Genomic DNA, 27715 nt, shown 5'->3' with positions numbered 1-27715 from the left:
TGGAGCATCCCAGGGCTTTTCTGGAGCCGGGGTCCACCGCGGGTGTCCGGAGCCCTCTCCTCAGGGGCCGTCCCTGCTCCAGCGCGGCCGCGGCCGCAGTCCTGAGCCTTACAGACAGTCGCCCTTTGCAGATTCATCCTTATCAGGTTTAATAACTTCCACCCCAAATTGCCCTGGTCCCTCCTCATTCCCTCCTGTCATTTACTTTCTGCCCCAGGGGCGGGGATCCTCCACTGGACTTCCCTTCTGGCTGTGGGGATCCTTCCGCACCCTGAAAGGGAATAGGAAAAAAATAGAGGGGGTGGGAAAGAGGGGCATGAGGTGAATCTTCACCTTGTGATGAAATTCAGAAACGCTGTGCCTTAAAGGGCTCCCGTGCTCCAGCTTTGGGGAACTTCGTTGTTATCGTTGTTTACGTTGTCCTTATGAAGAAAAAAAAAAACAAAACACTATATAAATCACCTTACTAGGAAAAAATACATCAAAACAAACAAAAACCCCAAACCCCCACATATTTTTCAGGATGCCTTAAAAGAGCATTCTGCTCAAACCTTCCAGAGGTTTAGGTACTATTTTTGATTCTCCCTGATTAAAACCACTTAAAAGTTAGTTATAGACAAACAGCTGTAAATGGAAAATGCACTGTCTCCTTTCCGCAAAGAAGGCTCCAAATTCACTCATTGTGTAGACGGGTGCACGTTCTTATGTTGCTCCCAAGATATGAAAAAAGAAAAAAATAACTTCATAAAATGGAGACTCCAGCCAAGAAAAAAAATGGCTCATGGGATCTGTTGAAAATACAAACAACCGATAAAATGACAAACAGTGCGGACTGGGGTGTTCATATAGTATTTAAGTTACCCATTGTGTTCATCAAAATGACCAAAAAATTTTTAGAAACGGTCACTCCGATGAGCTGGTTTTTTGTTCTGCAGTGACAGAGGTACAGTTTTTTTTTAAAAAAAAAGTTATATAGCCATCCACACAGAGAAATCACCCTTAAAATCCCAAAATCCAGCTTTAAAAATCCCCTCCTGTGGAACACAGAGGAATAGGAGCTTTTGTGTTTAAAAATCTCACTAATGGTCTCCCTTTTAAAATCTAGATAGAAAAATGGGGGGGGGGAAGCTGTTGGCCCCCTGGTTTCTCATTATGAATTTTAAAGTCTTTCGTTAGTGGCTACCATGATTCATCATTTTCAATAGAGAGGCTTTTAAAATGTGTATATTTCTATTAATCACACGAATCAACCATCTTTTCTGCTTTCAAATGCATGGGTAGCGTCTGTGGACTGCGTGACCCAGAGGGTGCTTACATAACTAAATGTGGGCATCTGGGTGTAAACCCGTGTTTATGATTTTTATAATATATATCTCTGTCTGTGGGTTGCATCTAACTCCTGAGTGTGTAATCATGTCTTTCCTCTCTGCTCGGGCTGACTTGTCCAGCCTATTGTTTGAGACAGCAGATATAAGTTGCGATGGGAGAGGAGCGTCGGATTTGGTGTGTATCCCCCATTTCCAATTATAGATGGATCATTACAGACAGCGGAGTCCTGAGAAGCCAGACATCTGCTCCTCACATGAATGCACTCACCTCCTAGAGACCAGGCTGCCATCATGCTCTGGAAGCTCGTGGAGAATGTCAAGTACGAAGATATCTATGAGGTGAGCGGACACCCCGGGTGCATCTTAGACTTTTTGCAGATAGAGAATTTGAGCTTCTTGACACCCCAACTGATATATTTGTGTTGTGTGTGTGGTTTTTTTTTAAAAAAGCTGTTTTCCTCGCAGATTTCCGGTCGGATTTCTCAGCTTTCTCTTAACTTTTAGAAAAGCTGGCTGGGGGAGACTTCGCTATTCTGAGAAGGGACTTGAAGGTTGAAATCTGGCTAACTTAGAAGATTTCTCTCTTTTTTCTGTTCTTTTTCTTTCTCTCTTCCTCGCCACCCCCTTGCCCCCTAAGACTCCGATGGGGAAGGTGGGCAGGGAAGACAGAGCTGCTGAAGGCAGGGGCAACCCCGGTCAGGAGTGTGGGCGAGGAGTAGGTTTTCAAGTCTCGTTGGACTCAGGCTTTAATTTTTTTTAAAATTTTCAAATAAAATTTCTGAAATCGACCATCAACGGATCCAAACAGAGGACGGGAAATAGACAGAGGGAGGTAGATAGATGGGTGTCGATGGAGCCCTCGCCAAGGAGTCGTCACAGTTATTTTTTTTTTCTCTTTTCTCGGGTTTTGCTTCTCTGAGGGCCAGAGCGTCCACACCACCCCACGTTTGGGCATTTTTAGCGGATTTGCTGCCTCTGCTCAGTGCGCGCGGTTCCCTGGCGCAACTCTCCGTCGGCCGGAGAACTTGGCCGCCACCCGGGGCGCCCGCAGTCGGAGCGGCCGCGCCCGCGCCCGCGCCCGCGACGCCCTTTCGGTCCCGGGAGCCAAGCGGCGGGGCGGCGGGGCGGCGGGGCGGCTCCCAGGCCGGGCGGGCGGCCGGGCGGGCGGCCGGGCGGGGCGCGGGGCTCGCGGCTGGACGGGAAGGAGAGGCCGGCGGCAGCCCGCTGAGCCCGGGTCCCGAGTGGGATGGCCTCGGAGCCCCCGAATTAGGTGCTAGAGGAAGCGGGGTGGGGTGGGGCGAAGACTTCGGGGGAGGGAAGAAAGAAAAGCCGGGAGAAAGGCGCCCCGCAAAGAGGACTTGGGGAGGGAGGTCGGAGCTGCGGGCCGGGCGATGCGAGTGCAAAGCGGGGACTGGAGCGAGGAGGGAGCAGGGAAGGGCCCCGGCGGCGAGCGCGGCGGTGCCGGGTCGGGAGGAGCGGTCGCGGTAGGACACCAGACCCAGACCCCTTCTCTCCCCGCAACCAGTTGGGGGAAACGCGACTCCGCCGCTCCGGGGAGACCCGGACACTGGGATCCCGGCGGCGCGCAGGGCGGCCGCGAGCTCCGACGGACGCCGCTGGCCCAGGCCGGCCCGCGTGACACCGGGGCTCGCCTGCCGCGCCCGCAGGCAGAGCTCGCGCCCAGGGCCCCCCAGCGCTGCCCAGCCCTGGATCCTAATTTTGGGGAGAGAAGAGAGAGACAGAGCGAGACAGATACAGAGAGAGAGAGAGAGTTAGTTCTTCCTGCAAATGACACATGATGCTTGGGGCTTTCCTTTCCTCTTTGTGGTTTTGTATCGACTGTAACCAAGAGCCTGGCCTCCGCCTGGCGGTGCCTGTTTCGGTTCGGCCTCCTTTGCTCTAACGCGCGGGATGAGGGCAGGGTGGAAGGCGGCAGGACTAGCGCTAGAAAGAAAAGGTGAGCGGCCCTGGTGGGCCTGACGCTGGCGGCGAGGGGGCCTGGTGGACCGAGCTCGTGGTCTATCTGGACGGGTTTCGGTGGGCGCGAACAAGTAAGCAGGACATAACTCGTTCTTTGATTGTGAAAAGTAAACTGGCTAAATGATAAAGGAGGGGGGAGAGAAGAAAGAAGGGAGGGCGAGAGGAAGAGGAAGGGGTGGCGTGGAAGAGGGGAAGAGAATAAAGGGGGGAGAGGGGGAGAGAGAGAGAGAGAGAGAGAGAGAGAGAGAGAGAGAGAATATTGCAGGTATTCCCAGCTGCTAAATTTTGTGCTGAAAAATAGAGGAGAACCCGCAGCCTGGTGGAAGGAGCCCATTTAAGTTGGGAGGAAGGTTGAACTTTAACAGAAATGGCAGTCAAGCCAGTCGAACGGGTTCCTGAAATATCCGAAAAGGTTTTCTGTTGCCCCTGGCTTTGCCGGGAAAGGATAGGTTTAGTGTGCCTGAAGATTGATGGCATGTATTTTAAACTGAGGTAAAAATCACAGACTCAGTGTGTGAGCATTAAAGCGGGGACGGCTGCACGAGCCCCCACGTCGCCTCTGTCCTCTAACACATAAGCATCATCTCCCACGTTCGGTGGATGTCCCCACACATCACTGTAAACAACGGGGCCCACCGGCTTCCTCCCCTCTCCCCTCCAAACCCTGAGACGACGCCTTCTTGTTCTGTTTTTTAATCTGCACGCCAAGCACCTCGGGGCCATCAGTTCTTCCCATCAGGAAAGTCCCTCTCCAGGAACCAGGACACCTCCTGCTACACCAGCCCCCTGCGATGCTCTCCCTCCCTGCCCTGTCCCAGGAAACAGAGGCTGCTGAGCGGGCGGCTGTCCCCAGCTCAGTTCATTGAAGTTCTGCCTCTTTCCTGCTAAACTTTTTCCCCCCCGTCCGCCTCTGCCAGCCCCCTCGTCTGATTACATCTAGTAATTCTCCACTGAATGAACGTCATTTACAATAGTAGGGGAGCTCTGCGCTGGCTGCTGCTTCACGCTCCATTTGTCCTCCATTCTCCCTTTAAAGTACTCGTGTAATATTAATAGTCATGAATATCAATTATTATGAGGCGGTGTAGGCAAGCGGAGGGAGGAAGGGGCGCCCCAGCAGTCTGAGCCCAGCTGCGGGTGGAAGAGGACTGCTTCTGGAGCCCGGAAAAAAAAAAAAAAAGAAAAGGCAGAAGGAAAAAAAAAAAGGCCAAAAAGACAGCAAGAGACCGGTGAACAGCTCTGTGTGTGACAGGCAGTGCCAATCTTGTTTGGGGGTGGGGGGGGGGATTTTTTTTTTTTTTTTTTTTTTGATGGCTGGCCCTGGAAACACTTCAAGCTCGGCTTCTGTGTCCAGCTCGTTTCTTTGCTGGACTCCTTGATTTTTTTTTTTTTTTTTTGGAAATTATTGTTTGATTTTGAGCAGTAACCAGGCTTTTTTTTCCAGATGTTAGTCCACACCTATTCATCCATGGTGAGTTTGGATTCACGTTGTACCAGAACTGCATGCTCCCTCTCGCTGTCTCTCTGCGTCTCTCCGTCTCTGTGTGCGTGTCTCACTCTCTCTGTCTCTGTCTTCCTCGGAGCGCCTTTGGCTTGGTAATTTAGCACCATAATTGGACGAGGCTGCAGCTGCTTCTCTTGCATTGTGTGTTCTCCGTCTGAGCTCTTGGAGTCAGCTGGGGAGGGGAGGGGGGGGGGAACCAAAGAGAAAACTTTTCATTTGCCACTGCAGTTTAGAAATTGAGGTGACTATTTCTCCAAAAAGAAACACAGGGACTTTACCGTGGCATTTCCACAGCGGAGAGGGAGAAACTTCGACACACTTCTCTGTCTCACACAGACCTCCTCTTTTTTTTTTTTTTTTTTCCACTTAGTTTACCACTCCAGATAGGACAAACAGGGAGTTCTGGGCTTTTTTATTTCCCCTCCTTCCAACCCCAAGTCCTTCATTTTCACACCCTGGAGTATCTAATAGCATTAGATAGAGAAAGGCAACCTTCGAAATAGCTCCTTCAAACCACAGCCCAACTTCACAGGGGCTTAGGATGTGATTCCTAATGAGATCCATTTCAATCAAACACGATTTCAATTCATTCCTCTTGGGGCGGGAGGGGGGACTGGGGACCCAGATCACACAGATTCCTCGCAGCTCCTGGAATTGTCCGGCGGTGAGGGGAGTCCCTCGGGCAGCCCCCACCCCTCCCCCCCGGGGTTGCCAGTGAAGGAAGAAGTTGGTTTTGAACTGGAGGAGCAGCACAGCTGACAGGGTGCAGTTTCCTCTGTTGTGCTTGGGGACCCTGGCAGAGTTAGAAACAATTGCCCTAAACACCCAGAGGAGCAAAGACGATCTGTAAGCCGGCTCTATTTTTAACGAAGGACTTGAGAACCTCACCCCATGCACAGCGATTTCCCCCTCGCCCTTTTTGCTGGCTTTGCACTCCCCACGGAAGGCTCCGATGTCGGTTGTGTGGGTGACTCTCCCCATTCCCTGCCCCCCAAAGCCTTGCCTTTGGAATTGCTGAAAATCACTCGCCCTCTGAGTCAACTTGGCCGTGTAAGTTTCAGACTCCTGCTTCCCCCGTCCCGGGAAGAAGCACTGAAGCCGGTTCTCCATTTGTCGCTTGTATTTTTTTTCTTCTTCTTCTTCTTCCCCTTCTCTTTCCTCTCTCTCTCTCTCCCTTTCTCTCGGCTCCCAGGACCGGCACGATGGCGTCCCGAGCCACAGCTCTCGGCTCTCCCAGCTGGGCTCGGTGTCCCAAGGACCTTACTCGAGCGCCCCGCCGCTGTCCCACACCCCGTCGTCCGACTTCCAGCCGCCCTACTTTCCGCCCCCCTACCAGCCGCTCCCCTACCACCAGAGCCAGGACCCCTACTCCCACGTCAACGACCCCTACTCCCTGAACCCCCTGCACCAGCCCCAGCAGCACCCCTGGGGGCAACGGCAGCGGCAAGAAGTGGGTTCGGAAGCCGGCTCTCTCCTGCCCCAGCCCCGGGCCGCCTTGCCCCAGCTCTCGGGCCTCGACCCCCGGAGGGACTACCACTCGGTCCGCCGGCCCGACGTGCTGCTGCACTCGGCGCATCACGGCCTGGACGCGGGCATGGGTGACAGCCTCTCGCTGCACGGCCTCGGCCACCCCGGGATGGAAGACGTCCAGGTAACCACCACCGAACAAACGAAAATGACAGCAAATGTATCGCGAAGGCTCCGGGAGAGGGGAGCGGCGGGGGAGGGGGGCTGTCTCCTGGGGGAGGTAGTTTGCATCTTTAGGGACCCGCTAGACACAGCATGTGTAACTGTTTCTGTCTGTAGGGACGTGTGTGGCTCTCTAGTGGCGATGTCTGGAGGTCCGATTATGAAAGTAGAACCGCTAGGAATGAAATCATGAAGGAGGGAAATATGTGTGTGTAGCTTGATCGTTTAGCATCATCAGCATCAAGGCTGGATGTGTTTGTCTCGCCTTCGCTACCGGCCCCTTCCTGTTCGCTGGTGTGTTGTGTGAGCGACCTGGGGACCTTCCCCACTGCACCGCCTCGCCCAGCCCGCCCTGGACTGGGCCTGGCCCCAGGACTGGGCAGGTGAAGACCCAGCTGCCTAGGGGCTGGGGCTACTGCGCGGAGGCACAGGGTCCTCTGTAGGCTCAGAGGTTCTGCTGGATTTGCAAAGACTTAAGCATGACAGGGCACATTGGAAGAAAAACATGGGCTGCCTTGATCCAAGCCAGGTATCCTTCTGAATGTCCCATAACCTGCAGGTCCCTTTGCCAAGATGTTTGAATTCCAGAATCATCACCCAAGAAAGTGAATATTTGTGGGGAGAGACCCAGAGAGCCACAATTCTGTTTGAGAGTCCACGAGGACAACTACTATTTGAGAGGTCCTGTTCACCTTTCGGTCTGTTAAATGCCTGTGGAGCAATATTCTCCACGTCCCTCTTCAACCCTCCCCCTCCATTAATACTCTTTCCTCCTCAATGTTACCATCCCAATGGAAAGGCATCACGTGTTTATTTCTTAAAACAAAAGGCTCAAAACACTCCCCCTACCCACACACCATCCCATCTGCAATCTACACAATGGAGCCTGATTTGGTTGAGAATACTTGATTAAACTAAACAAAGAGACATCAAAGAAATGCTTTTTAAAACCTGTCTGGGTGATTCTAAGCAGGTTTCCTTTGGCTCTTTAGTTTAAATAGTCTCCAGAAAAGATAAATACGGTTGAAAGGTATTTAATTGACACTTTGGTCTCCTTGGCATAGTTGTATACTTTGTGCATTATGGTAGGCATACCTCGGAGGCAAAGAAAAATGAAATGGGAAAGGGAAAAGGGTGCATAAGTCCTTCCTCTCTATTTTGATGAAGAAAAAAAAAATGTATGCTGAACAGTTAACATGCGGTGGCAGCATCAAATGCTGTCTGTGGGTAGTCTGTGATGGTTTACTGTTTTAAAGGAAATTCAGTTATTTATTGTTTCCAAAAAATGACGGTCTCACCTGATTTGTGGCTGAATTTACCCACCGTAATAAGAATGATAGTTTTGTTGATTTAATCGAGCTTGACTGTCCCTGTCTGGAGATCATGCTCATTTCAGAATATCATATGAGAAAATATTTAATAGTTGTGGTTTTTTTAATGCATTGGGGTGATGTGTGTCTGGGGGGAAGGAGTTTTTAAATTAACCTTTCTGAGTACGGTTCAAAGTGCTAGATAATGAAAGTGGATCAGCTCATCACCATTGCTGTTGGCAGTGCTGACACTGGCTGTCACCTCACCCCCACCCTGCTGGCCGAGTGGCTCAGGTGACCCAACAGAGGAATTCCCCCCAAAGAGGGAACATATTTATTTGGTTTTAGATGTTAAAGAAAGAGATCATTGTGAGGCGCTTTGAGTGTTTGGCCAAATGCGAAGGGCGAGAGAAAAAACGGGGCCAGGTCTGTGCATTTGGGAGAGCACCCCTGTCAAAGCGTGGGGTGGGCCCAGCTGCTGCAGGTGGGACACAGACCACAGAGGCTAAGGTAGCTCAGAGGGGAGCTGGTGCAGGCCCAGCCTCACGGGTTCCCCACCCCACCCACCTCTGCCCAGTTCCTTCCCCAGAAGCATCCCAGCCAGGAGTCCGGGGAAGTGGGGAGGCTCTGGGGACTCTGTGTGGATGGTCCCCTGTGCTAAGGGTGGCGAAAGACATACCCCGTACCTTTCCCAGACGGGGCCCATCTCGTGAGGTGTACTTGTCTTGACACAGGGTGGATGACAAAGACGGGGGAGAGGAGATGTATCCAGGACCAGAGCCCAGAATCCAGAGGTTCCATTTCCAGCTTCAGGATCTGGAGCTTGGGGGGCCCAAAGTTACAGGAACCTGCTGGGTCTCAAAGTTCCCTGCAGCCAGAATGGGCTTGCTGTGCGGGGTTCCACAGGCCTGGGCTGTAGTCACTGGTTCAGTCTCAAAGGCCTAGTGTGTGTTCTGGACCCCCTGGACCCACACCCTGCCCGCCAACCAGACAGATCCCGGGAGTGCTGCCTGCTGGCGGACTTCACAACCAGGGGTCCTCATCTGGCCAAGGGTTGGGGGGCTGTTGTGACACACACACACACACACACACACACTCACACACACACACACTCATGGCCACCGCCCCAACCATGAGAGACGGAGGAGAGCTAATTAACCAAATGCTCCTAATATTTTTTAAATGAAACTATAAAACCCTGTCAATTTCTATTTCAATTTACTCACAGGGGCTATTAAACTAGCAAATCGCTGCTTGGGTTCTGGGTATGCTACATTTCACCCACTGTGTGTGTGTGTGTGTGTGTGGTGGTGGTGGAAGGGGGACAGTGTTTAAAAAAAACTTAGAACAAACAGCATCAGAAAGAAAGAGGGACTGAGATGACACCTCGTTTGGAGTTTGTTTAGTTACCAGGATCACCTCTCTTCTTCTTCCCATCCCTTGCTCTCTCACCTCTCATCACCTCTACCACCCATGAGTATAAACACATGAGGATATTCGGTCAAACCTCCCAAGGCGCGCGCACGCGCACCCCCACACACAGGCGCACACACTCACTCCCACACACCCCGGTGTCTTAAAGCAACCCCTGGTATCACTTTTAACTAAAGAAGTCTAGTAATTACGAGTCTGAGTTGTTTTTCTGCGCTTCCGCATGCAGTCCTAATTAAATCTTTACGATCCTCCCTGTGACGATTAAGCGCCAGCATGCTGCGTGAATATCCTGTACAAAAACCCAGCAGGCGGCCGTAATTAGATAGAAAATCAGACAAGAGCCTTCTCATTAACTACCACAACTACCCCACGTCGCTGATGAGGCGTATATACATATTTACGTACCGACGTGAGGGTGAGGTGTGGGGGGCGCACTGGTCCGGGCGCGTGAGATCGCGGGGCTCTGCCCGCCCCCGGACACAGGCGAATGCTCTGGGCCTGCGTGGACACGTCGCCACTGTAGACACGTGGGCACAGAGAGCCGTGAATCGTGTGTGTGTGTGTGTGTGTGTGTGTGCGCGCGCGCGCGCGCGCGGTGGGGTCTCTTGAGGAGTTTCCAACAAGTTCCATGAAGTCGTTTTTTTTTTAAATGCTTTTTGCTATTTCTTAAGATGTGCCTGGCATGTTGCAACTTGGAAAACAATTTCCAAGAGAATAACAATTTCCTTCACCTTTCCGAGAATGGAGGAGTGACTATTAAATACCCAAAGAAACAGAGTAACATGCCCCCTTCACGATTAGATCATCTCATCTCTAGTTTCGAACGCGCTGCTTGTTTGGGGCAGGCAGTCTCTCCCCTGTGAGGAGCACACACCTTGTCTGGGATGCAGCACGAGGGGGGGTGGAGTGCTGTACAAACTCGGCCTCGCTCCCGGGCCCTTTGCTTAGGACTTCTCTGTACAATGGGTAACGAATTGGTCCAAACTTAGATTCCTGTGGATCAAGGAAAGCAGTTGTCCGTTTCAGAAGGACCCAGCATTTATCCTCACTGCACGCACGGGCAGGGAAGGGAACCCACTGCTTTTGGAGGCCCAGGGATTCACAGCCAGACAGTGAGAAACCCATTCCAACAGCTCTTTCCCCTCAGAAGTGCTGCCAACACCCAGGGTGGAAACTTGCCTTCTGAGGAATGAAACTGTGGCACGGAAGATGAATGCTCTTGCCAATCGCCAGGTGCTGCCTGGGAGCATCCGGGCCTCTGTGTGTGTCTGTGTATCTGTAGTGACTGCCTTCCTAACAGGTGTGCTTCCTGCTGGGCAGCTGGGTTGAGAGGGGAGCAAATTGTGCACGTTCCTCCGAGGGACTGTTGTGCAGCAGGAAGTTCACAGCGCTCCGGGATGTGTGTGGACTGCAGTGGGTGTGCGGTCCTGGTGGCTTGCAAACATGTTCCTATGTGTTGCTGTTTGCATTCCATTCCAAATTGCTCAGACTTTAATTAAAATCCCATAATGTAAACTGTTATGTATTTGTGAAATGATTCTGGAGTTAAGATGCGCAGGGATAGAATAGAAAACTGAAATTGCTCTTACTAATATTGGTGGAAATCTTTCAGCTGTTGCCAAATTTTCACAATTCATAAGAGCAAATAATATAAAAGTTTATATGTCTATGTAATATCTGTGTTGAATGTAATAACTGAACCAATACCACATCCCAGATGACTCTCCCAGTTTCCTTTTTCCTCTTCTTTCATGGGAAGAATGTATAATTTGGGTGAATTTCATCTCAATGTCGATTTGGAGACAATAATGATAATAATAAAACCTCCCCTTGTGAATTAATATAAATGGAAATAACAGACACTCCAGTTTGGAATGACATGATTTATGTGTGCGATTCTTTAATATCCAGTCAATTTGAATAGTGATGTTTTTATATTCACAGTCAGTTGAAGATGCCAATAACAGCGGCATGAATCTATTGGACCAGTCTGTCATAAAAAAAGGTACGGATTATTTTCCCCCAAAAGTAACCAAAGTTCTCCTGTGCATTCATGTCTTCATGATGAGTTTTTCACTTTGGGCAATTCATTATTTTATAAGACACAAATGTTTGTTCACAATTGCAGAACAGCGGCTGCCTGGGTGAAAGGGCATGTCGGGGAAGAAGGAAATGGGGGGAGGCGGGAAAAACAAAACCGCAGGCGGAAACCCGGATGAGAGAGACAGAGGGACAGAGACTCTTGCCATTTCTCTCCTGGTACATTTGGCAGCAATTCTAGATACTCTCTCAAATAATTGCACTACCATCATGTATGGGACTAGCTGGGAAACACTGCTTTCCAAAATGTACTATAATTATTTCATTGATAACTGGAGTTTGCTGAACTAAACCCTAGGTCATTGAGACAGTTCCCTCTCTCCTTGTTTTTGTATTTGTTTTTTTCGGTGGTACTCCGTTCCCAGGACTCTGTGTTTTATGAGTTGTTCCTTATTTTGTTTAATTGTGCCAAATGTGTCGCTAAATATGCGCATCCTGAGAAGCCGAGCCAGCCAATGCACATTTCTAAGTCTTCCTACATATGCGTTCATGATTTAGTGTGACTGTGGAATCACCCCATACTGTTAAAGGGCATGCGATATTAACAAATGTTTGCAGTCTCTTGTACAGCTGTAAGCAAAATAATTAACTAATTAAACTAATTAAATGTAATTACAATAACTCATTTCGGGCGTATTGCAGCTGCTTAATTTTTCCCCCTTCTTCTCTGACTGTCACCGAGAGAATGCGTGGCGATTAGTGTGGCTGTCGCAGGGCCCGGATGTCACTCACATGCCACAAATTTAGGAGCTTGAATGTGTAAACAGAACGATCTTTAATTATCACAAGAACTGGTGTTTGGAGATACAATTTTAACTACAGTAACCCTTTCTTATCTATGCTGGAGAAGACCTGTCCTTGTTTGGTGTCAACAAGCCCCAGCCTCAGTCATTTATGATTCATGGGAGCCACATGACTTGCACAAAAACAATGAAAGATGTTTTGGAAAATAATCCAGAGTCGAGCTGATAGAGTAGGAGGGTTGTGAAGTGGGGATTCCAAGGAGGGTGAGGCTTTCTACATTGTCTTCTTTTACAAAAGGCAGAGAACGTAGCTCTGAGAGGTGGGAGCTGGGAGGTGGAAGCTTAAAATGATGCCATTTGGCTTTGGAATGACCGAAGAATAGTAAGGTTTGGGGCAAAGCTACTTAAGTGTTGCTTTAAATATCTCTCCCTCTCTTCTTTAGATAGTATCGTTTCTTCAGTTTTTAATGCCAGCTTTTGGGTTTGCTCCAGTGTCTGGTTGCTTAGATTTGCAACTGTGCTGACAGCTCACTTTCACCATTTCCTCTTGGGTCTTCTCTTTTGGTTAATTGCTGGTTAATGGGGGGGGGGGGGGGGGGGGGAATGGGAGGTGTAATTCTTCATTGGCTGCTTTTGTTTCTTTTTGTTTTAGTTCCCATCCATTTTCATGGAAAGCCAGAAGCCTTAGCTCAGAGTTCCAGATCCTAGAAGCAGCATTAGGGCTGGCAGTGGGGCATGCCAACCGATGACCAATCAGAAATGTTACTCATAGCCAGGCCAGTAAACATAATTGGAATTTAGCTTGCCTAACCAAAGGGAGCTGAACATATTCTCAGATGTGTGAGGCTTTCCTTTCAGGGCTTGTATGTGTTTGTCATCAGAATGTGAATATTTATGTGTGAAGGTATCTTCAGGAATAAGAAAAGGAGGATATTGACTCAAGTTACTGGTTTTGTTTTGGAAACATGCAGTACTTGTTATGGCCCTAAAAGGTTGTTGTTTTTTTGTTTTTTAAAACAATGTGCATCTTAAAACATCTAAGTGGCACCCTTGTCACTTTATTGATTTAGGGGGTGTGGTATGAATAGAAAGTGTTAGGTTTACTCCATTATTTAATATTTTAGGTATTTGCTTTATTATTACATGAAGAAAAAATCCCAATATCATATTTTCAGTTTTAGAGAGTCATGGGTGAAATAGGAGTAAGTGGTTGATTGACTTTTGTAAATTACTATGTACCACTTAAAATAAGGTTATGAGTTAGTTCATTAGCTCCTTCTCTGCTCTTTGGTCTCCATCTTTGTCCCACCCCCACCCCCCACCTTTTGAGGGATGTCTCCAAAAGATTAATTTCATAAAAAAGGAGGTAAGAAAGTTTTCTGAAAAAAATATTCTAAATTTCAACAACTGGCAGGGGACTCGGTTGCTTAATTTATTTTCTAATGGGCTTTTAAAGAGATTTTTAAAAATTCTACCTTGTTAGTAAAATTGCCCCAACTGGCCCAGGTTTGGGTGTCTCTGCCTGTGTTTATGAAGCCAGGAAATTTAGGTATAAAGGATCTCTCTCTCTCTCTCTCTCGCTCGCTCTCTCTCTCTCATTATGGAAAGACACCCCACTTTTAAAATTTGACCACTCCAATTTTTCAGCCATGTTGATATCACCCCATAGATTATAGGCCAGCTCTCTCGTTATGTTTGCTATCTGGGCTTAGCTGACATTTCTGAAGTAATTTAGTTAAGAGGAAATGAGTTGTTCCCAGTAGAGAGAGCAAACGAGTGGAGTGAAGGTAGCCAGCGTGATAAATGGCTCTTTCATTTGAGGATCTCCAGAGCTCGTTTACGGCTAATTTTCTGGATTGGCCCCCTTTGAGCTATTAATGCAATCGGCAGGGACCGTGGCCCCTCTCCTCTTAGCTGCCCCATTAGAGCTCCCATTAAGCTGCCAAGTCTCAGAGTCTCAACTCCATGGCAGGAGTGGGGGGGTGGGGGGTGGGAATAATGAAAGGTGCTTTTTAAACTCTCCTAATCTAAACCGGCAGAGGGTGGTTAATACGATTTGAAGGGGGCTGGTCAATGAGCAATCAATAAAGTAATAATGAGAAGGATTCGGTACATTAACAGTCTAAAAATCCAACGAGACATTAAAAAATAATTCTTAACTCTCAGTTCCATTAGGATTGGGAATCTGGGCTGGTTGGGGGTGGGGGTGCCTAGCTAATACCATGATCACTGCCAACATCCTACAGACTAAATTTTAAAAAAGTCTCACCTAGATTTTAAGAAAAAAGGGTTTTGATGCAATCAGAGGCCAATATGCAATTGGTTTCACACCTTAGGCATCAGAAAAAAAATGCTGGGATTTCTTGGAAAGGCTCGTGTGGCTGGAGTCCAAGGTCCAAATGTGACTGTGGGGCATTTTCGTTGGTCTTAGGGATATCCTGTTTGGTTAGTTTCAGTGTAACCTCCATTCTCTCCCTTTTCCCGGTTAGTTCTGGCCCCTTCCCCACAAAAACACCTTGATTGGTGCGGATTTTCTTTTGGGTGGGGGAGAATAGAGAATTTGCCCATTTCAATGACAGCAGGTTCTGCTGGGATTCTTCCTTCTGACTTCAAAGGTCAAAAGGACTGAGAGTCTGAAAAGGTGTGAGTTTCCTCTCCAGCGAAGAGGTGTGCCTTTCCAGAGCTGACTTGGATCCCTCTTGATTCAAGTAGGAACTCTGCGATACATTCCCGCCACCCAGGGAGGAATCAGCTTGTGTAGAATTTCAAAGCTGGGAAGGTTAGCCACGCTTCTTCCACACCCCACCTCCCTCCGCCTCCCGTGTGGGAACTCAGAGAGTCGGTCAATGACTTTCTCGAGTCATTACTTACAGGCGTCGAGTAAGCCATGGGACCCAACTCAGTTTCTAGCCTCTTTAGACTTTGTCCTTAAAGGGTGCCAGCACTGGGTGTCTGCAGCTTTTCTTCTGTTCCAGCTTTCTTTGTGGGAATCCTTTTATTTTTCTCTCCAAGACTTCAGTCCTCATTTTGTACAATTGTTATATATACATTTGGAATCAAATGTAGCCCTCTGGTAGATGAGAAACAATGCAAGTGTAAGGAAAGGGGTGCTCTGTTGGTGAGAAGTAAGTATTTCAAGCAATGCTCAACCTCTTGGAGGCTTCCTGGTATAGTTTACATATCTAAGCCCATATACATTTCAAAAGGACTTAGCCCTTGAATCTATTTCTTCCCTTCTCCCCCACCAGCAGATCAGATTAAGAGGGTCTGTTTCCAGTCAAACACAAAGATCTAAAAGCTACAATTTCACACTTAAGTTTAACGGATACAGATTAAGAGCTAGCCTATTAACACTTTGGCTCTATATAGTCCACTAATAAATAATATCCCTTCTAATCATTTTTCTTCCTCTTTCTTAAATAAAACTCCAGTCACAGTGATGGAATATTATTCAGTTTTTAAGCCTTTTCCTTCTCCCCAAAATAATGCAAGGGAAAGGGGAGGAGGGGAGCAAGTTTTGAGGGTGTTACATCCAGAAGTTGGCCATGCCATCCAACTGAGAACTGAAGAGAGGGAAAAAACACACACACCACAAAACAGTTTTAATGTATGCACAGAAAATTATAAACATGTAAAGAACTGAAAGCTTCGTGCTGAGTTTTGCTATGCTCCATTTCCTTACCATTTCCTGCTGTCGCTTTAAACCTATCTTAGTCATCTCTGGGTTCCGTGAGCAGGAACAGTGTACTCATAATTACTACCAAATCAACCGGGCCCTGTTGCTCCCTGGGTTTATTGATAAACTGGAGGAAAGCAGAAGGGGAAAGACCAAGAATAAAATATGGGGTTAATCAGCTGAGCTAAGCAGGTGTGAGAGTGGAGGGGAAGGTAGATGATAACAGTGGTATGGACTTACAGGAAAGTTGGGACTAGAAATGTGTAGGCTCTAGTCTAGGTGACCAGTGCTAAGGCCCGGGTGGAAAAGAGGTTTATAATCTGAGGTGGAGAAAATACAGGATAGGACTAGGACGGGCACTTAAATTTAAAAATGGAAATATCTGATGCATGTCTGTTCAAATAGTCGTTTATGGATAATAACAAACAAAAAACGCCTTCCCCTTCTCCCCCAGACAGCAGTGTGCTGACAGAAGCTGACTGGATTGGTGATATTTAGGTGATAATGTATATGTGGAAAGGAAGTTACAGCCCACGGGAGAGAGCAATACACATTCCCCAAAGGAAATAGCTCTTGTCAGGTAAATCAGGCAATTAACAATAGTGAAATTAGAGGGTAAGTTATAAAGTGTCTCTAAAGGCCTGGCTCTTTAAGAGATCTGGCATCTGGGGCTGTGAGAAGCAGGTACAATTCCAATCCTCAAGGAGATATATTCAGTTACCCAGGAACTAGGAACTGAACTTACTATTTTTAGATGAGTGGGGTTTCTTCTGTTAAAATATTCTAAGTAGTATTTAAATATGAAAATGTTGCTGAGTACCAAGTGTGAGATTTCTATACAGTTTATTTCTACAGCTCATACCACGTCAAAATATGAAGGGCAATCTATATTTTGGGGGAAAGTTTTCCAAGGTGATCTAATGTCAGTTTCCATGATCATAATTTATTTGTTTATAATGCTTGAATATGAATCTGACATATGGAAATCGGAACTGCTGTGAGGAACAAGATTGATTAAAACAGATGTGGATGCTGTATAAGAGAATTAAATGATAGATGGTCCCATCCCAATCACTGTCTATTAAGTGAATTTAACTCAAATTTAATTAATACTCACACTTCAACTTTTTACTGGCTCCCTCTTAAGTGGGAAGCAGCATCACTGATGAGAATATGATGAGGGGAATGAGAAAGAAGGCAAGTCCCTCTGTAACTCACCACCTCCACCACATCAGTGCACAAGATCCACTCTGCTAGCTGACATCATTCATCTGCCCTGGGATAAGGTCTTGGACTCTGTGGACAGAGCCAGAAATCCAAAAATATCTGCTAAGCACTGGCAGAAGGGAATGCTTCAGTCCCTACACCCACTGCCCTAGGAAAGCCCCCTTCCACAAAATCTTTGTAAAGGGCCGAATACAATTCATAGTAAATGAAAGATTTGGGACCTAACTGGCTTTTAGGAGGCTCTAAGGCAGTGGTTCTCAACCTTCTGGCCCTTTAAATACAGTTCCTCATGTTGTGACCCAACCGTAAAATTATTTTCGTTGCTAATTCATAACTGTAATGTTGCTACTGTTATGAATCATAATGTAAATATCTGATATGCAGGATGGTCTTAGGCGACCCCTGTGAAAGGGTCATTCGACCACCAAAGGGGTCGAGACCCACAGGTTGAGAACCGCTGCTCTAAGGTCTGAATGCTGGAATCTGTGGTACAGAGAATAAGCTGTTACCAAAATATTGTGCTGGTTAGTCTGTTCGATACCAGGGAAATTATACAACTTGTTTGACATGTAGAGTTCTAGGCTCCCGATGGCAGAAAGAGCATCTCTTTCTACTACCAGGATTACAGGGTGAGGCAGAGTCCTTATTAAAGAGGGGGAACGGAAGCCTCCCTTTTCAATAAATTTCCTGGACTGGTGATCAGCGGATACTGCTTGAATATTTGGAGCCTCCTTACCCAATGGAAGAAGCTAAGGTATAGGGCAAGTCGGGAGAAGCCGCCTGCACAGTAGCTTCTAGAGCTTGCAGAAAGCAAATGGGTTTCGGCAGTGTAGAAGTCCAAGGGAGCCAGAGTGCCAGGGAACTGGGTGGTTGACCGTTCGCTGTTCCTCATTCCCAGCCTTCTGGTTCTGCTGAGCCCCGCCTCTGCCTGGGGTGCAGATGACACTGAGACAATTAAACAGAAATACAGGCTGGAGACACTGAGTGCGCCTGGGTAGCAGTGGCAACCAGCTGTCAGCTCTTATTAACTTCTGCATAAAACATACCTTGAGTGCGGTTTGTTATCAATTACTTGCCGAAATGAAACAACTGGGGCAAGGCAAGACCGCAGCTCACATGAATTAGAGTGATTGGTTGATTGATCAGGGCACCTGTTGTAAATCATAAGGGCTCCAAACAATCACAGCCGGTGCTTTATGTTAATTTGTAAACAAAATTCATGTCACTGCGGAATTGCTTTCACTGGAGAGGAGCATTTGGGTTCACTTCTAAATGAATCTGCTGTTATGATGTAGGAAAGAATGCGATTCATTTTAGAGAAATGAGCAACTCTTTGGGGCCCAGCTCCCCAGCTTGATGGTATTTATTACTTGGTCGGTCTTGGGCACAGCACCTGACGGGGCCCACCCTTTTGATCCTCTCCAGTGATGACCAGGATTTGGGTCCAGCGGGAGAGGAGAGAGGGCCCCACTGCATTACCATTTTATATCATGCAGAGTGACAATCACCTTCAGGAGACAGATGAAGAAACCAGACAAGATCCATAGAGGCTCAGTGACATGTCTAAGGTCACCAAGCCAGTATGTGATGGAATAGGATTTTCCCGGTTCCCTAGCACAATCCAAACTCTGGGTTGCGTCTTTATTTATGTATGTAACGAAGGGGGCCGTGGCCAGCGACACTCCTCTGTCTGCACACACGGGGTAAATTTCCAGAGGACTGACGGCTTTTCCATTCGCTGGTACACAGTGCCCTGAACGCACCGCAGCGCCACAAACACTTCCTCCTCCAGCTTTCCGCTCAGCGCGCGTCCTGTGGCCTGGGCCCTGCGCACGCACGGACACATTCTATCAGCCGGTCACTAGGATCGAAACCCGGTCACCTTTATGGCATATATATATTTTTTTTTTCTCTCTCTCTAGTTCCGGTTCCTCCCAAATCTGTGACTTCTCTGATGATGAATAAAGATGGCTTCCTGGGAGGCATGTCCGTCAACACCGGCGAGGTGTTTTGCTCGGTTCCCGGCCGTTTGTCTCTGCTCAGTTCCACTTCAAAGTACAAAGTAACTGTGGGGGAAGTGCAGAGACGGCTCTCGCCCCCCGAATGCCTCAATGCGTCTCTCCTCGGCGGCGTCCTCAGGAGGTAAAACGCCCCCACCCTAGTTTTTAGGGGGCGAGGGGGAGAGGGTTCGCGCCAAAACCGCTGGGAAGCTGGACGCGGTTGCCTAGCAACCGGGCGGCCAGAGAGCGCAGCGAGCGGAGGAGTTGCAGGCCGCACGTGGTGGGGCCGGGGGCGCAATCGCCTTCTTCGGCTCACGCTCTGCAGGTCCGCGCTGCCTTGCTCGGCCACGCGGTGCTGGACCCTGGGAACCTTCCACTTTCCCAGCCCTAGCCCGCGTCCCGCTCCCTCCTAGCCCCAGGACACTTCCCGGGCATGCTAGCCTGAGTGAGACCTAAAAGCTACACACACTTACCTGAAACAAAAGTTTCACGGAGCAACCCCCTTCGTACCTGCAAGGTACTCTGATCAATCTCTCTATTTTGATTAAAATGCAGTTGGCGTCTAAGTTGGTCACAACCCGCTAATGCACTGTGCCCACAGTTTGTAACACTTTGTTCTAGATTTGTGACCTTCTTTCCTTAGTGATATTACCACCAATAATAGCAATGACACCGCTTTAGAAGTATCAGTAGTTATCCCTTGGGGCTATTAAGATACGCCCTAATAGTGGAGGAAGACAATCCGTAGGCTCCTTGTGGAAAGTTGAGGTGGCTTTTATCTTAAGCTTTAAAGCCTCCCCCAGAGTCCCTGCCAAGGCCTGAACCCTTTGGTAATGGCACTGACACGAAGGTGACATTGTATGAGGTGAACTTCTCCGGTTAGCCCATTTCAGGGGTTGGTGGCCCCCTTCTTTCCGAAAAGTGGCTGTGGGAATAGCAAGAGAGGTCAGAGTAGCCGGTTCTCTTCTTGTATTTTTGCCCATACCTTAGCAGGTACAGGGAGAGCCTTGGGAGGAAGTAAGGGTGTGACCTGCGGGCTTTTCTCACTTTGAATCCTCTAGCTGTGCTCTACTTCGGTTCAGTTTTCAAGTGAGTCCTTTGAGCCCCAGAGTGTGGAAGTTTCTTTCAGTCACCCCCAGGCCGTAAGCGTGTGTGTATAAAACTTTCTATGAGATTAAGTGAGATAATATAAAGTGTTTAGCACATAACTAAACTCCCTAAAGTGTTAGTTTTACTGTTGTTATGATTAGCATCACCATTAGTTTCATATTTCTATCTTCCTTCCCCTTTTAACCCAATTCCATTTTATAGTGACTCTTTTTTAAAATATATATATATATATATTTTAATTGGTTTCAGAGAGGAAGGGAGAGGGAGAGAGAGATAGAAACATCAATGATGAGAGAGAATCATTGATTGGCTGCCCCGCACTGGGCATTGAGCCGGCAACCCCAGCATATGCCCTGAGTGGGAATCGAACTGGTGACCTCTTGGTTACTAGGTCAAAGATGCTCAACCACTGAGCCACACCTGGCTGGGCATATAGCAACTCTTAACCCCTTCCTTGCAAAGCCCACCTGTTTCAGCTAGTGCCTCCTCCTCTCTGAACCACCCAGTTCTTTCCTCTTTTCTGCATGGTTGTGCTCGCCCAGTTTCTGCTCACCTAACTGGCTCTGTGACAAGGAAAGAGCTTGAGTGTGTGCATCATCTACCTTCTCTAGACCCACAACCTACACCCTAATTATTCCCATCTGCTATCATTTTTTCCTCATGAGATAAAACAAAAGAAAATGCGCAATTTTTTTTATGCCCTGTATTGCAGAAATTAAGCAAACCTCAGCGAACTGTCAGCAAATAACCAAAAGGAAGGGGGGAAATGTGCTAACCTCAAGTTAAAACCTCTTCAAGCTCCACTGGGCTTTAGATTGCTAAGTCTAAACTTTGTTTCAGGAACACTCCGAGGTTAATCAGAATGTTAATTCTTGCAATTTCAGAGCCAAATCGAAAAATGGGGGGAGATCTTTGCGGGAAAGGCTAGAAAAAATCGGTTTGAATTTACCCGCGGGCAGGCGCAAAGCAGCAAATGTCACGTTACTCACCTCCCTGGTGGAAGGTAAGCAAGACGTGTGGCCATTTCACGAAGTGGCTGAGCTTAACTGTCGGCTGAAGGCTGACATTTTACACATTTCATGATTAACTGGAAATCATTGCAATTGTTGTGCCCTTATGAGTGGATGTCAAGCGACTGGTGGAGAGAGAAGTTCAAAGGTCTTTTTACTTAGAGGGAGCCAGCGATTGTAGAGAGGCCACTGGAGGTGTATAAGGGTCCCTGTGCTGTGAAGAGTACTCAGGTTCAGCCTCCAAGCCAGTGCAGGGGTCACCTCTGCTGCCAGGTGCAGGGCAGAGTGTCTGAAATACCCTCTGAACTCTGGCAAGGGTCACTGTAAATAGCAATCCATTCTATACCCCTTCTCCTTCCCAGATTTTACGCCTGAATCAGGAGTAGCAAATACATTGTCTAGTTATGAAACTATTATTACGTTCATAATTCTCAATGGTTATTTTAAACTTATGTCACTCTCAGGGCCCTATCTCCTGCTGATTGATTACATGGGACTTATTGTTATTGAAATACAGCTTAGTAAGGCCTAGGAGAAAATTGGGTGGGGCGTGAGGAAACATGGAAGGGAGTCATGTATGATCTTCAATCTAGATCCGTCAGTTATGAATTAATGAACATAATTACAACAAACGCATTATTATTTGCTCATCATTTTGGGGGTGGGGGTGATATTTATGGTATATATTAAAAAGGATCTTCTGAAGTCTAGAACAAGAGGATCTGCTGTTGAATTTGTGGGACGAGGAAAGGACAGGAAATACATCCAGATGGTCCTAATGGGGGAAGTTGTAGAATTTTGTCTAGAGGCTAACATGTATGTTTTTCCTTCTATTTTCCTGGGTGTTAGATTATGACACTCATGTGGGGAACTGCTTTTTGGAGGACAGGGTCTTAGACTATGTAAGCAGCAACCATAAAGTCATCACATTTATAGGCACCACACTTTGCCAGCTTTAGGGCAAAGATGCCTGGCCCAAACGTACCCTCCAGTGGCAACAGTCACCAAATGTCCAGACCACATTTATTAGTGGTTGACTCTCAGCCTGGGGGGTTTACTTTTTGCCCTTCAGGGAATGGGTAATATCACAATCCTCATTTTGAAAAGCAGTCATGGTAATCTCAACCCAAGACAAGGATTTGGATGGAAAAGGGTGGAACTGAAATTCCAGCAGTTGGTTGGCAGTTTTCAGTTTTATGAATTGTTGCAAGCACCATTTCTGGTCTTTTGTTGTTACTGTCATAATGATGATTAAAGTAAGACATGGTCCTTAAAAATAACGTGGCTATGGGAGAATTCAATGTATTTCTTTTTCATGTTTGGGATCTTCCCTCGAACCCCTAAGGCTGTGCTTTAAAGGGTGATAATGCCTTGTTTGAGAGGGGCTTCCACAGAAGCTGGGACCAAGTTTTCTATAGCTGCCCTGTCACCTTTGTGCAGTTGAAAGTCCTTAAGTAGAAGGACGATAACAGGGACCTCTGAAGAGGAGAAACCAGAAACCTAACTAGCTAGAAACAGACACAGACACAGAGAATAAATATTCCATTGCTGGATAGAAATACTCGTATGTGTAAGATGTATATGGAATAGCATCTTTAATGTTCCATATGGGACATCTTTAATATATGTGGATATCTGCACACATGATTTGTGTTTGTATATATTGGTTACGAATAAGAGACTTTTCCTAATACAAGTATAGGAAGATACAAAAGATAACACAAAAGATAGGAAAGACTTTTATATTTATCTAAAGTGGTATAATCCTACTAAGAAGAGTGGTAGCTATCTTGCATATCCAACCTAGTGTCTATGGGCAATTGTAAAGTGGCTTCTGAATATATCGGCCCAGCTTTTCCTTAAGACAAAACATGGGGTGTGGGAGGCCTGAAGCTATTCAGGGAATATCTAACTAAGAAATGGCTGCAAGGATAATCAGGGAGAGACTGAAAAAAGAGGCAGGAGCAAAGTTTGTTCCATCAAGTCAATTACAGCCTGAGACTCATTTTTACTTCAGGCATCTGTCACACCTTTGCTTTTGCCTCCCAACAGCTGGCCTCTTCTGTAAATAATAAGAATTGACCTCCTAGGGAGCCCCTCCTGCCCTGGCAGGATGAGAGGCTGGGTGCTGATGATTACCTCTGCTGCTGCTTTTGCAGGAGAAGCTGTTCATTTAGCTCGGGATTTTGGCTACATCTGCGAAACAGAGTTTCCCGCCAAAGCTGTTTCTGAATATTTGAACCGGCAGCACACAGACCCCAGCGACCTGCACTCCCGAAAGAATATGCTGCTGGCCACCAAGTGAGTGTCGCAAATCCCTGACCTTACCTGGCTTGGGGGGAGGTAGGGGGGGAGGGGAGGGCAGGGCAGACCTCCTTTTTTTGGGCAGAGAAAGTGCTCATCCATATAAGTAGGATTGATTGGCAGCCTGTGTATTGCAGGCTTGGAAGCCCTCCCCCTCTCAGCCGGTAGTTGCTCCTTCCCCCTTCCTCCTCCCCCTCCCCCCCTCCCCCTGTTAATTATGGGCTGTGGGTTTGGGGTAGTCTCTGTCTCTTCTGTTTCCAAGTTTCTGGGAAGGATGGCTTTAGGCTTCCGAATGCAGGCTTTTCAGAGTTCTCTTCTCCAACCCTGGGGATAGCAGGCCCATCTCTTCTCCGTGGGTCCTTGTTCCAGTTCTTCCCTGGATCCCGATGTGCACATTTCTGCCTGGGTTTCACCTCTCCCTGTCATATCCACACAGCCACGTGTGCTCACTCGGGGTGTCTGTAGGGCTCCCACGTGTGCCCATCTCTACCCGCAGCTCTAATTACTCTCTTTCCAACGTTGCTGTTTGGCATCTTCCAGAGACGTTAAATTTACTACAACTCCAGAGGGGAAAATAGTAAATCTCTGGCTAAATTTAGGTCTAGAGCTCATTTGAACTTTTACAGTGGGTTTTCTATTTATTTGATTTACTCCCGTCTTTGGCTTCCGTGTCATATTGTTGGTGTTTTATGGCCGGCTCAGGCCTGCAGTGGGCGGCGCTGCGTGCGCCCGCACGTTTCTCTCGCAGGCGCGGCCCAAGCGGCGCGCTCATTTATTTAGCGCTGGAGGACGCGGTTTGCTCCGTTGACAGCGTAATTTAAAGAAATATATGGAAGGCTGAAAAATCATTTGCTCAAATTTGTCCAGATGTTTTTGAGACGTGATTGGAATTTGATTGCCCCTTTCCGCAGGGTCAAAAAATATTAATGTCCCAGAACTTTAATTGCTTACAGACCCTGGTTTGGGCTTTGAAGATGGAAAATGTTTGACTTTTAAGCATTTGTTCTCCCCAGTTCAGAATTTCCTTATTGGCACTTCGGTAATGAGTACAAACTTAAGGAAAGACTTGAACCATCTCTTCCAACGATCAAAACCTGGCACCCACCCTATTTTTAGAAGGGTTTCTTCTGATATTAACAGTAGCAATAGAATAGATCTTTGTCAGTAAATTGCCCTCCTACCCCTTGCCTTATGTCTGGTGGTGGTGGTGGTGGTGGGGGGGACCAGTGGTGCTTTATAAAGGAGTAAAGGTACTGGGGGGGGGGGGATAAAACCAAACGTATAAATTCGATGACAGGATTCCACAAACCACTCTGTCACCTCCCTAAGGAATGCTTGGAACTTCCCCCCTTGTGGCTTCTCTTAGGCCAGCACTTCTTAACCTGGGGTGAGTCTCAGAACCATCTGGGAGCTTTATCAAGATATTTGTTTCCTTTTTTTTTTTTCTTTATTGTATCAAGATATTTTTGTGTGTGGACCTAGCCCAAAGCCCCCTGAATTGGAATCAGTGGGTGTTCATTTGAACCCCATGATGCTTCTGGGATACCTCGGGTTTAAGAACGGCCCTATTTAGGTCAGAACTGGTACATCTTTCTTCTTTGGTGTGAGGATGTATGTGTGCATTTTGAATGGAAAAACCAGAAGAAAGGGGGTGGAGAGAGGATGTCTGTTAGTGTTCTCTAGCCACCAGCCCTAAAACAAAAAACCTTTCATATGTGGTGGTTGGGGGGGGGGGGGGGGGAGGTATTCTCCACCCAGGTTCGCCATTACTCCTCCTGGAGGTAATCTGGGAGGGGATGCCCAAGGGTCACTCCCATTAGCCTCCAGGTACCTGCCTGCATTACCTGTTGGCCAGGCCAGGTGTCACCAGGTGGCAGGTTATCCCAAGAGGGCCTGGGGCTGGAATTCTGTCGTTTTTCATTTCTCACCACCCCGGCTAGCTCTGGTGGAGGAATGAGGCTGATGGAATGAGCCTGCCAGTGGGTAAAAGGCTGTGGCCTTTGGGCGCCATGCCTCTGACTGCCAGCAGAGCCAAGCCATGGGACCTGCCGGGCTAAATTCCTCCTGCCCACCTCCTATATGAAAAATTTTTCAAATAAGCTCAATCTATAGTGAGGCCCACAGGGTTTTTAAGGCTGGGAGATTCCTCTAAATTGTAGGTGCCTTGAAGAAATAAAAAGAAAAAACCTTCAACAAATAAAAATCTACCCCTCCCAGTGTCTTAACCATCTACCTTTAGGATTTATTTAAACAGTGTCGGAATCCTTTTATATTGACGACAATTGTGTTGTACAAAGGTTTTCAGTCACCCACACTTGAAAGAAAAAAAAAAAGGGAGGGGGGGTGGCTGGAAAAATACCTCCCTTCCCAAATACTGCAGGTAAACAGATTTTTGCTTTGAACGGAATCAGCATTCTCTTCTGCAATAAACAGTTGCTTGCCCTGGGCCATGCAAGGCTCCAGCAATCTGCTTCTGTGCCAGGGACAGGCGTGTGGCCCAGGGGCTGAAATCTTTCAGGGCTTTTTGAGCCTGATAACCAAGAGGTTGGAGAGGCAGGGGAAAGGAGGAGGGAAGGAGGGGGGAAGGGTTTTTAAAAGAACAGCCAGGTGAGAGCTAAAAATGGCTGAATATTCAAAATCAATCGCTAAAGCCTAGCAGATTTCTCAAAGCAGTTACGCAGTCCTGGAACGAAGGGGGGGGGGCGGGGTGCGGAAGACTGGAGGGAGAGGGTGGGGGGAGGATAGGCGGTGGGATGCAAGGGGTGTATACTCTCGCCACCCCCGCTTTCCTTCCAGTCCCAGCTGCTCTAGAAGGGTGAGCGCTGGGAAAGGAAACAGAGCGGAATCGCTCACATTAGCCTCGCTCCCCGGCTGGCTCTACGGTGACCGGGCGCCTCTGGGCTTGTGTGAGCATCTCCTTTCTAATGTCAATGACAACGACTTGAAGGGTGATTTTTTTTTCCTTCCTGCTCCTCTCCCACCCCTTTGCAGGCAACTTTGTAAAGAATTTACAGATCTGTTGGCGCAGGACCGGACGCCGATTGGGAACAGCCGGCCCAGCCCCATCCTGGAGCCGGGGATCCAGAGCTGCCTCACGCACTTCAGCCTCATCACGCACGGCTTCGGCGCCCCGGCCATTTGCGCGGCGCTCACGGCCCTGCAGAACTATCTCACCGAGGCGCTCAAAGGCATGGACAAGATGTTCTTGAACAACACCGCCACTAACAGGCACACGTCTGGGGAAGGCCCAGGTAGTAAAACTGGCGACAAGGAGGAGAAACACAGGAAATGAAAAATTAAAAAAAAAAAAGGAAAAAATGTTTTAAATACAAAAGGAAAACAGGAAAAAAATTAATTTTAGCTTTAAAATACTGGATTGGCTTTGGAAGAATTATATTAGGTAGAATACATATGCAATCAAAATTAAAACAGAACAGCTAAGTAACTTAAAAACTGAGGCGTACCACGGAGCAACAGTATCGGTTCTCAGTGTCTATTGCAAGATACACTTGGAGACAACCGTCCGGATTTTCCACTTCGGTTCTTTTCGAGCTTAGTCATACTGATAATAAAAGAAAACCATGTTTTCCCCCCCACCCCCTTTGGAAAAATAAACATAAGACTAAACATGAGAAAACGCTAACTTATTGGAAGAAAATCGGAGAAACTGTTGGTGTCAGTGCTTTGACAGCTGGTTGACTGAATCGCACGAACTTTTTAATTTTTGATATATTTTTAGGAAACTGTCTCGCGAGTCCCCGCCCTTCCCCCCTCACCTCGCCCTTCTCCCAACTACCCTTTTCTATTCTGCCCTCCCTCCCTCCCTCGAGCTGTCACGGGAGTCTGCCGGGATGAACGAGAGTGTGGTTAGGCCTTTTGCATTGTGTTTCAGGCCCCTCGGCCCCCCTGCCCCGCCCCGAGATTCAAACTCACCGGTGCCGGCTCCGGGCCAGCCGCTTGCCTACTTAGGGAGGGCGAGGGCGGGCGGGGTGGGAGGCCATCGGAGATGCAGGCGGCGGCGGCTGCAGCTTCTGGTACCCGCCCTGAGCCAAATCCGGACCAATAGGTTGATTCAGACTCATCATCAGTTCTTTTCAGAAATGTTACTAGTTCCCAGCCTTGCCAGCATCGGCATACAGAGAATCTTGCATTTGTTATTTTTGTGTCATCTACCAATTTTAAGAATAATAGTAAAAAAAAAAAAAAAAACCAACCCACACCACAATATGAATACGTTGATTAGTATGTAATTCCTTCGGAGGGGTATGTACCATTTCATTCTCTTCTGTTTTCCAAAGCT

The 27715-nt window shown here is 47.7% G+C and overlaps 1 protein-coding gene across 5 annotated transcripts; it reads left to right on the top strand.

Annotated features, from left to right (window-relative positions):
- The first annotated feature begins 1376 nt into the window (after positions 1-1376).
- Positions 1377-27715, top strand: TFAP2B (transcription factor AP-2 beta). Of its 5 annotated transcripts, none has more exons than XM_070418438.1 (8): positions 1377-1667; positions 4753-4779; positions 6005-6463; positions 11190-11250; positions 18914-19133; positions 20986-21104; positions 23271-23412; positions 26407-27715. In XM_070418438.1, the coding sequence occupies exons 1-8, from the start codon at positions 1587-1589 to the stop codon at positions 26705-26707; spliced, it is 1410 nt and encodes a 469-aa protein (XP_070274539.1). In that variant the 5' UTR covers positions 1377-1586; the 3' UTR covers positions 26708-27715. The 5 variants fall into 5 exon arrangements, with proteins under 5 accessions (XP_070274539.1, XP_070274540.1, XP_070274541.1 ...); XM_070418440.1 differs by lacking the exon at positions 1377-1667 and adding an exon at positions 2679-3379; XM_070418441.1 differs by lacking the exon at positions 1377-1667 and adding an exon at positions 3565-4549.

The sequence above is a fragment of the Myotis yumanensis genome, unplaced genomic scaffold (assembly GCF_028538775.1).
Source record: "Myotis yumanensis isolate MYYU_CA2020_CCGP unplaced genomic scaffold, mMyoYum1.0.hap1 SCAF_6, whole genome shotgun sequence".
Taxonomy (NCBI): Eukaryota; Metazoa; Chordata; class Mammalia; order Chiroptera; family Vespertilionidae; genus Myotis; species Myotis yumanensis.
The sequence above is the reverse complement of the archived record's forward strand: the minus strand, read 5'-3'. Positions and strand labels throughout refer to the sequence as shown.

Bases quoted from the DNA above. Each gene is read 5' to 3' on its own strand.
- TFAP2B (XM_070418437.1), top strand. From the start codon at position 5,704: ATGCACAGCGATTTCCCCCTCGCCCTTTTTGCTGGCTTTGCACTCCCC. The intron at 5,863-6,004 runs GTAAGTTTCAGA...CTCGGCTCCCAG, and splicing joins CTCTGAGTCAACTTGGCCGT to GACCGGCACGATGGCGTCCC. The intron at 11,251-18,913 runs GTACGGATTATT...CTCTCTCTCTAG, and splicing joins CCAGTCTGTCATAAAAAAAG to TTCCGGTTCCTCCCAAATCT.